Source organism: Triticum dicoccoides, chromosome 7A (genome assembly GCF_002162155.2).
Source record: "Triticum dicoccoides isolate Atlit2015 ecotype Zavitan chromosome 7A, WEW_v2.0, whole genome shotgun sequence".
Lineage (NCBI taxonomy): Eukaryota > Viridiplantae > Streptophyta > Magnoliopsida > Poales > Poaceae > Triticum > Triticum dicoccoides.
The window spans coordinates 716,971,329-716,981,292 of record NC_041392.1 but is presented as its reverse complement, the minus strand read 5'-3'; the positions used below and the strand labels follow the sequence as shown (position 1 = coordinate 716,981,292).

General features: G+C 42.1%; 2 protein-coding genes across 2 annotated transcripts; both read right to left on the bottom strand.

Annotated features, from left to right (window-relative positions):
- Window positions 1–640: 640 nt before the first annotated feature.
- Window positions 641–2,231, bottom strand: LOC119334260 (oxysterol-binding protein-related protein 1B-like). The gene is made up of 3 exons (XM_037606862.1): window positions 2,069–2,231; window positions 1,535–1,702; window positions 641–1,448 (listed from the first exon to the last, which is right to left on the bottom strand). Exons 1-3 carry the CDS (start codon window positions 2,210–2,212, stop codon window positions 1,281–1,283), a joined length of 480 nt encoding a protein of 159 aa, XP_037462759.1. The 5' UTR covers window positions 2,213–2,231; the 3' UTR covers window positions 641–1,280.
- A 557-nt stretch (window positions 2,232–2,788) lies between these two features.
- Window positions 2,789–7,581, bottom strand: LOC119334019 (oxysterol-binding protein-related protein 1C-like). The gene is made up of 5 exons (XM_037606695.1): window positions 7,522–7,581; window positions 4,498–4,806; window positions 4,039–4,404; window positions 3,419–3,434; window positions 2,789–3,276 (listed from the first exon to the last, which is right to left on the bottom strand). The coding sequence occupies exons 1-5, from the start codon at window positions 7,579–7,581 to the stop codon at window positions 2,789–2,791; spliced, it is 1,239 nt and encodes a 412-aa protein (XP_037462592.1).
- Between the last annotated feature and the right edge of the window lie 2,383 nt (window positions 7,582–9,964).

Here is a 9,964-nt window from a genome sequence, read left to right as displayed (position 1 = left end):
TAGACAGCACACATCAACAACAGATTCATCGAATACAATAGAAGATTAGTCTTTGAATACAATTCATCATATTAATCTCCGAATACAATTCATCATATTAGTCTCCAATTTTTATTATAGTAAGAATATTACAATGTCTTTACAAGTTTCCAATAAAAGGAAAATTGCAAGGAAATAAAAAAAACCTAAAGCTAATCTTCTAGTAATCTTTTCTTCTTTTTCTTCACTTTATCCCTGCAAAATGTAACAAAATAAACAGAAACACAAACAAACTATTTATAACATGTCAATACTGTCATTTTTTCAGACCAAGTAACTAACAACTTCAGTGAGACAGGCACAGTGCAGTGTGAATTTCAATTGGCTAAATCATATATAGAAATCAGTATCTTCTCTATGAACCTGAAACTGAGATGACTGGACTAATTTTGCACATTTGATTTATGAATTTATTCTTCTTCGACAACCAACTAAACTTCGGATCACCTTCTAAGCATCTGTACATACTACATAGGCTGATTAATCCAACAGCCACAATGCAAATATCGACTATTTCCATTCAACTTCTTCACTTACTCATTATTATCTAATGAAACCATTCGTAACTAATGAAGATTGGCTGAAGTTATCATGTCTACATTTGGCTGGTAGGATGGAACATTTCTGGATTGGGAGTCAATGAGCTTTATGCTTTCAATTCTCACTGTTTTATTCAGGTGGTACAAGTAACATTTCAGCCTATTTCTAGATAAAAGCCCACCCTCTGTATGAGGCTTCACTGCCCAAAAGGCTGAAGTTGGAATATGATCAAACTATTCAGAGCACTATAGGGCCAAAATGGTCCTTTGAATTCAATAGTTGATTTCGGAGCACAATAGGGTCAAAATGGTCCTTTGAATTCAGTAGTTGATTTCTGAGCCAAAATACTATTTATTTTATTTGTGCGCAATATTGCCTTTTTTTCAAAATAATAGCATAAGGCTCAAGACTTGTATCATTTTCAAGTTAGATTCTAAAATTCCTGGGTGCCAAAACTTTGAGAAACATCACATTAAACACCAACTATTTTTCAAAGGAAATCGATACACATTGTTAAAAGGTGAACCCATTATGCTTTCAAATGAATATATATAAACTGCTAAAAATATGTCTTGCCAAAAGGCACAGATGCATCACTTGCTTTAACTAATATGCATGGAAAAGCATCATCTTAGTGACAAACAAACTGCAAAGTTAGGAAATAAAAGGAGAAATCAGAAGAACAAGCATACAAAATACATCTAGTATACAGGCAATTTATTAAATACCTGATGAGGGTTGCGATCAATAATTGACTGCTCCTTGAACTTCAGCTTACATGAATATTCGCGATTACCTTGAATGCGCATAGTACCATAGTGATCACAGTACAGTTTACCCAATATGAGATTGTAAATGGAAGTGGTCACCCGTGATAGCATATTTTCAGTTAATCATTTCACAGAGTCAATCATTTCACAGAGTTAACCATTTCTTGATAACTAGGTAATAATACCTTGCTCCACTGGAAAACTTCACCATCATCAAACTCCAGTGTTAACACACCAACAGGATCAAGTTGAATGGAGCGACCCCAGAACTTGCTCTTTAGGTTGCTATCTGCCCAAAACCTCCAGCCATTTCCCTCACAGTGGCATGCAACAACCATTGGATGATGACTAACCTGGCAAGTGGTATTGAATATTTTTATATAAACCAACATGCAGAAGCAAATAAACTAAACTTCAAGAAAATCTGTAGTGGCCTCAAATATCTGTTAGTCTACAAAAGAAAGGCTATTTGATGATTCAACATGTACAGAGTAGAAAATCCGAAGTAACGACTACATGGGGCACTGCAGCAGTATTGCAGCGGGCTGTTCTGAAAGCAGTATTCAAACTAGTTCATGGAGAAGTTTAAGGTGTTACGTTACATAAACTCACTATCAGAATGTAAGAAATAAGTTAGGAGAATGAACAGTGGACTATGCTAACCAACAGTAAGAACATGTTCTTCATATTACTGGATTTCTAAAGGTTCATAAAAATACCTTTTCTGAGAAAAAACAAAGACCTTTATTTGGATAATCTGCTTCATAGGTCTCCCCAAGAAGAGGGTTGAAGGGCTTACAACTCCTTCCATCCGTAGAGGCATAACTAGAAACAACAAATGCTGCAACGCTTAGAATCCTCATCACACTATCCCCCTGAGTATTCAACATAGAGATGTAAGATGCATAAATGTGGTTCATCTCATGATAGAAATAAGCAAATAAACATGTCCAATCACAAGTTAGTTATTGCCACTACTACAGATAACATGCACACAGAAAAGTTCTGACATCTTTGCAAAGAAACAAAATGGTAGAGAACAGGTTTAACATAATGACACCAAGAAGTGTTAGAGGCGGATTTAGAATGCACTCGAATGAGTTTAGAGTAAAACGGAAGACATTGCATAAAGGTGTAATATGTAGGACACAAACAGGAGTAATCACATAAGTACATTGATATCCTCTTTGGTACAAACCAAAACTAAGATTGGATATATACTACAACTGCAAAGCAGGAGATAACAAGAACAACCTGAAGAGGAGTAGAGGACACGGTGCAAAATCGAACAAAACCACCTCTAAGCTACTTATGTTTCAGGTTAAACTACTTAAGTTCTACTCCCTCCGTTCAAAAATAGATGACTCAGCTTTGTACTAACTTTAGTACAAAGTTGGGTCATCTATTTTGGAACGGAGGGAGTAGTATGAAAGGGAAAGTCACGCACTTCCCGTCACATGCTGAGAATAATGAGGAAGAAGACATACCCTTTTGCCCCATTCATATGCACGATCAATAAGGTAGGAATACTCAAGATCCTCGAAACATTTTTGTAATGATGAAAGAGGTTCATTGAAGTAAACAGGCAGACAGACTTTGGTAAGATCCTTTCCTATGTTGTCCTTGATCATTGACCACAAACTAACACCCTTCTCTTTCTCAACTAGATCTGGTAGCTTCTTACGCCTTCTCACATATGGATAATTAATTCCAACAGAGTTCATAGAAGGATCAATTCCATCCATCGGGTAGTCGTCCTCATCATCTGAACCAGCTTCAGATCTTTGGAAATCAGATCCACTGCTTTTAAAAGAACTAGATGAAAGGAAATCAGTTGTATCAAAATATATGTTCTCTTCATCGTCAGTCTCCTCTTCAACAGGATCTTGTGGTTCATTGTAATCATCAGACTCGCTACCACTTCCTTCTGAAAAAAGAGGAATGGTAATTTAAGTTGTCGACAAAAGTAAATCAAATATTGAATCGACATTCATGATATAATCCAAAGAGAGTTTGCAAGGAACACCGAGGACTCCATAAAAGAGAAATCCAATATGTGCATTCAAGACCTCGGAAAGTTGGTATCTAAGAACAGCAAATGAAGAAATCATGAATGGAAAGGGAGAGAGGGAGAAGATCTAGACTGATCTCCAAAACTGTTGCTAACGGAACTACAAGTTACTAATTTACAACTAAAAAAGTGGTTATCACGTATCAAACAGTTATCAAACGGTCCATGCTGATTGAATGGTCAACCTATCCACCCCTCGTCCCTCGAACCAAAAGCATAGATGGCTATCTCTAACCATTTGGGATACCCATGGCCACTCAAAGCTATCCCGTGAACCAAAGACAGCCCTAGTAAATATGATGTCCATCCGCTCATGCATGTATATAGTTTGCTTACACTTCGGCTAACCAATCAGCAATGCTCATATTGAACCAAACCACCACAATTTTGTCTGACATTCTAGAGTTACAGCTATTTTAGATGGTATATGTGTGTGGAGTTATTCACCAGCGTAAGTCAGAAATTCACCAGCGTACGTCAGTAGCTCTGTACTTGTTTCTTCATTAATTAAACCATGTAGAGAATGGCACAATATCACACCATGCAGTGGACTCAAAATTTCCTACTCCCATGCAGGATCAAGTTCTGTTCGAAGCAGGGTCAGATAGATATGAATACCTCTAGGTGGCGGAGCATGTCAAGGAGTAGCGTCTGCTTCTGCTTGAGAAGCACAAGATGCTTGTGCAGCGCCTCGAACTCCTCCCGCACGATCCTCTCGCTGTCAGCAATGGCAGCATCGCTGACCCCTTCCTGCTGCAGGCGCTTCTTCAGGCGCTCGGTGGAGACCGCCGCGGCCGCCGCAGTGTCCCCCGGCCCGACCATCTCGCTGGTGGACATCCTCGGGAACATCTCCTTGGTGGCACGGAGCGCCTCGAGCCACGCGGCCCTGTCCTCCCTCGTCTCGGCCCGCAGGTGCAGCCTCTTGGTCCCCGAGAAGATGGAGAACCTCCTGTCGTCCGATCTGCTCTCTCTGACGGTCGACACCTGCACGTCAACCACCCGTTTCAGCGTCAGAGACAGAGGGAAATGGATCTGCGGATCAGAGGAGCGAATCGAAGCATCGAGCGGGCGACTGACCTTGAGGTGGATTTCGCCGAGGGGCTTGCGGGGCGTCTGGTGGTGGCCGTGGCCGTTGGAGTGGGGGGCGGAGGCGGAGGAGGGGCGCGCGAGGCGGCGGAGCGAGTCCTCGCCGATGACCTTGGCGCCGCGGTCGGTGTCGCGGGAGAGGTCGATGCGGTCGGGCCCGTGGATCTTGTAGTAGGAGAGCATGCCGTTGCTGAGCGCGAACCAGCGGGGCCGCCACCCGCGGCCGTAGTTGACCCACTTGTAGAGGACCCCGGAGATGCCAGATCCGGTGTCGCCATGGCCGGCCTCCTCCTGTGGTGCCTGCTAGGTCGCCATGGCCGCGGGCTCCTTGTCCGTGGCGGCTGGATCTGGGGCCTTGGGGTGGCAGGGAGCTCCTCCTCCTGCAGCTCGGCGGCCTCCACACCCCGGAGCAACACCGTCGCCGGAGGACGTGGTCACCTGCTCTCCTCTGGATCCGGTGAGGAGGGTTGGGGAAGGAGCTCACCACGGCTCCATGCCCTGGATCTGGTGTGAGGGAGGGGGAAGGGAGCTCGCCGTGGTCAGGAGGGAGAGGAAGAGGCGGGCGGCCGGGGGTTCCCGATCTAAATCAAAGTCGAGGGAGGTGGGTGGGTGTGTCAGGAGGAAGGTGAGGGGGAGAGAACGTGACAAGAGGGAGGGGATAAGGGGTGATAGCAATGGCGCACTGGTAGGGGTGCGCCATACGTATAGATAGCAATGGCGCATCTCTTACTGGTGCGCCATTACTAGTTAACTAGTAATGGCGCACGGTGGAACAGTGCGCCATTAGTAGTTTTGCAAAAAAAGGAATAAAAGCAATAATAAAAAAAATAACATTAGTGGCGCACCTCCTGGATGGTGCGCCATTACTAGTTACAACTAGTAATGGCGCACTGTGTCTGGATGCGCCATTAGTATGTTTGGACAGGCGCACTAGTTCAAAAAAAAATTTGGTACTAATGGCGCACCGTGGTTAGGGTGCGCCATTAGTAGTTTCAACACTAATGGCGCATCAGAGGGTGGTGCGCCATTAGTATATACTAATGACGCACCACTTGTCTGGTGCGCCATTAGTGTCATTTCCATCTATAGCCTTTTTCCTAGTAGTGACAACTCACATATTTTCAAAGTTAGCATGGTAAATACTATATTTGGCACTTTATGAAGGATTATATTTTTGTAATGCTTATCCCCACAAATTCAACAAGGTCAGTAGGCGGTTCATCTTCTGACAACCCCTCATATAACATAATTATCATCTTCAGTTTGCTTACAAACACAGTGAGTAAACAAATTATGTGAATCAAGATTCTACCCGTCTTATAATATAATGAAGTTTATCATAAATATGTTCAAAGATATTCTTAATTAACAAAACTGGAGGGACTTTCCTTGTAGAATTGTTTTCAAACTCTGTAGTTTAGATATTTCGTCATACTCATTGTATATTTATCATTTAAAATTTCCTATATGAGAGGATATTCAAAATTCATCATATAATAGGAGAATACTCTATGCATTCTTTTATCAGTGGCTCAAATTCATTCATTAAAGTCATGACCACTAATATCTTAACTCTTGGATCATCAATTCGAGGTAATTCTAGAAACATTCTTTGTACATAGGGATGCAAATGTACAAATTTCCTCTCAAGTTTCCTAACCAATAGAAATAGCATCACTATAACTTCTAGTATTTTCTAGAATCCCCCCCGGGTAAAAGTTTAACTCATGAACAATTGGAAAAGTCTTAATATACCATCGCTTCCAATGCTATTTCCGTGTCCCATGGAATACATTTTTATTTTCCATGTAAAATACCGCGTATCAAAAGTGTCATCATCTTTAATAGGTGGACTAGGTTCCTACCTAACATGGCCATTAAGATCTATGTTAGAGGAGCCACTAGCTTGTGCATTTTGAGCAGAAGAAAACATAATTTCATGGCTAAAGCAACAGTAACTACTTGATGTGAAAGAATCATTTTTGTTTTTTTTTTGCTTTTTGGAAAGCATAAAAGTGAAATAACAACTAATAAAAAGTAACTAATCAAGGTAGATAACAAGAAAGTATATTAACGGAGTATAGATTCAAGATAATTCATCTAAATATTCTTATCTACCTTAATAAAAAAGCATGTTATGCTTGCACTAGCTATGTTTAGGTGAATAATTTATAGACATATATGCTCTCCAATCTATTAGTCTGTCATTGTGGTAGCTTACTTGCAAGATTGGACCTAACTAACATACACAACACTCTTTTGGAGGTCATTCATCTAGACATGGTTAGTGCAAGACTAATACATTGGAGAGCATATATGTCCATAAATTATGCACAAAAAAATCATATGAATCCATAAAAAAACATATATAAATCTGATTACAAATTGACCACTCACCACACCTCAACAAACAATCCATAAAGTTTACATCACATGGATCACAATCATGTAGGGATGCTCACGTGAACATTCTATTGAAGAATAAGGGCGATATTGATGTCTAGCTACTACTATGGACCCATAGCCCAAAGGAAACTACTTATGGACGAACATGGCGGCCGCAAGGTTACCATAGATGGCCACCGAGGAATTCCCCCTCCGGCAAAGTACCGAAAAATGCCCCCACATTGGATCTCGATGAAACAGAGATATGTAGCAGCGGAAAAAAACCTAGTCATTATTTTAGAGTTTTCGTGTCAATATTGAGACGTCAGAGCCAAGAGGCGGTAGATGCGACCCCTGTAGGGCCCGGGCGCCCTCACCACGCAGCCACCCCTGGCCGCGTGGGGCCCATAGGGGTGCCCTCTAGCTGGCTCTGGTGGTCCCTGGAAGCTTCGTAAATTTAATTTTCTTGGAAAGTCTAGAAACAAAAGAAAACAACTAGCATTTGGCACTAAATTAATAAGTTAGTCCAGAATATACTAAAAAAATGGTGCCAAAATTATGTCAAAATGATATTATTGTAGCATGAAACAAGCAAAAATTATGGATAGGCCTAGGACGTATCACCCATACGGCAGACAACCCCGTTCTGGCACCAGAGATCCATGATGAGACCTCTGAGAGAGTGCACATGGGGGGACCTTATGATGGCCCTGTAAGAACCCATGAGTTGATGGACTCGGATGAATATGAACACCAAGCGCCGCCACAAGCAATGACCGAAACGGTCCGGTGAAGCCGAAAGAGCGATGAGATGGCCAGTTCAGGCTGGTTGCGGACACGAGTGAATCCAGTCGTTTCCAAGACAAATATTCCAGCTATTTACTCCAAGCTGGTTGCGGCGAAGACTGCGGCCGCACCGGGCATCAAAGCGATACCATGAAAAGCTAGTAAGTTTTTCCTTTGTTTGTTGGTGAAGTGAGAAATACCGTAGTCACTTTTGATATGCTCATGAAGCCCACCGCTGAAGATGTTCCCGAACAAGGGCAGACAACCAGCACCGGTCAAAGCTGCAACTACACCTCCATGGGTTCCAAATGCGCAGGGGAGAAGACAACTATTGCAGAGCATTTATCAGCTCATGACCCGGCTTCCGAGGCCGCACTTGATGATGGGGGCTCCAAGGGGACAGAAGCCAACGTTCACAATGGATCCATTGACCTTCTCCCTGGTGACCTGCTCATTGTGGATGAATCAACAGTGGTGGTACGGCCCAGGCTTGAGCTTCGTGACACCACACCCTATACTATTCTTTCATCAACTAGGCTAATAGATTGGAGAGTCTATAAACAATCCATGCAACCATGATAGCAACACCATAAAGTAGTTATTCATCACATATCGAAAGATACACTTCAAAGATAATACATAGGTGACTGCAATCATGTAGGGTAGCTCATGTGATCAAAGCATTGAAGCACATACATTGATTTTGATGTACAACTTTTTTAGAGAAGAGGTTGGCGCCTGGCTTTAAATTAATGAAGCCTTTGCAACCAACGGTACAACTCAACGCAACCAGAACAACACGGAAACAAACAAACAAACAAAAAACTCCGTAGTCTAGAGGGTGGACTACCCACACCTCATAGGGGAGCAGCAGAGAGTTGTTGTTGATGAGTATTCGTGGTGAATACCCATCAGACAAGGTATAGAAGAATAGTCCCAGCAGGACTTTGCCTCGAAAGCAAAAATATTGAAGTAGGTGGTGGAAAAATTCTTTGTGAATAATGCATGAACCAGCCAGGTTGAAGAAATCTTGTAAAATAAATGGTGACATAACGAACATCAAGCTTATCGCAAGCTTCTTGTTTGCCGGATTTTGGGGATGCTGCAATAATGGTTAGCAACACAGCGAGACATGAAATGGAAATGGTTGTACTAATACTATTGAAATAGACTAGGGTGAAGGTTCGAACAGAACCTCATACGTGTGTGTGTGAGATTACGAGCTAAACAACAAGCATTGTTATGACTTTAAAAGGGTACTTTGGATAAGATAAGTGTAGGACACGTCCATAGGACACCTCAGATACGTTCTCAACTGTGGTCCCTTTGATTACATGGGTTACCATGGTTATTAAGGTAGAACCTGACCAACACCTTAGTGTTTTGTTACTATGTTGTTAATCAAAGATTTGCATCGATCACCTCACTTCACCTTACCATCACCAGCTTGGATGGTATTCTTTGATGCCTCTTTCTCTAGTACCATCTCCTTGAGCCAATGATTGATGCACTGGGTAATGCCGAGTCTTAGATCGAGTCAAGCCAAAAGATCGATTCACAAGACAAAGATAATATAAAGACTCCAAATATGAACGCCTGCCTGCAAGGTGTCTAATTAAAACTCCAATGGATGTGCTTTAACTCTTGGTGTTGTCTTGCTATTTGCTATGATTGTTTGATGTTCGTATATCTTCATAACGGGTAGCGGGTCTAGATGTGTTTATCTCAGTTAACTTCCACCGCTCTATGCAGTCTGTTAAGACATGGGGTCTAGATGATTGCTTCTTGCTGTTACCCCATGACTCATTTTGTTCAAAGTCCCATCATACAGTCATATTTAACACATGGTACTTATTACTATGTGTGTCTATGTTTCCTTCCGTGTGTTCATTTTCTCATGTTTTCCATATATGCATATGGTTTACTAGTCATCCTTGCCATGTTTTCCGGGTATATATATATGCACGGCGTTTAGCCGGGAAAGCAGATCGGATGACCAATTGCTATTCACGACAACAGGAGGCATTAAGCTCAAAAGGATGGAGCTAGGCAGTGGAACTTTGTATTATATGAATGCAGCCATAATGACGGGATGCCTATGGGTACTTGTGGCCTACCGTATCATGGACATTATCGTACCAAAACGATCATTCCCAGGTTCTAATTTGTCAGATAAACCCTGAATTGTTAGTTAGCTCGGATCGGTTTCCCCGGTTCGTTTTTCTTTCCGTAAGAAATAAGGCATGAGGCCGCGACTTGTGCGTGCCTGAGTGCGACTAGTTCAGGA

Coding starts and splice junctions, on each gene's coding strand:
- LOC119334260 (XM_037606862.1), bottom strand. CDS start 2,212: ATGAGGATTCTAAGCGTTGCAGCATTTGTTGTTTCTAGTTATGCCTCT. Junction 1,703..2,068: donor TTTGTTTTTTCTCAGAAAAG/GTATTTTTATGA, acceptor ACCACTTGCCAG/GTTAGTCATCATCCAATGGT. Junction 1,449..1,534: donor AAGTTTTCCAGTGGAGCAAG/GTATTATTACCT, acceptor ATGCTATCACGG/GTGACCACTTCCATTTACAA.
- LOC119334019 (XM_037606695.1), bottom strand. CDS start 7,581: ATGTGCACTCTCTCAGAGGTCTCATCATGGATCTCTGGTGCCAGAACG. Junction 4,807..7,521: donor CCAGAACGGGGTTGTCTGCC/GTATGGGTGATA, acceptor GCGACCTAGCAG/GCACCACAGGAGGAGGCCGG. Junction 4,405..4,497: donor TCGGCGAAATCCACCTCAAG/GTCAGTCGCCCG, acceptor GTTGACGTGCAG/GTGTCGACCGTCAGAGAGAG.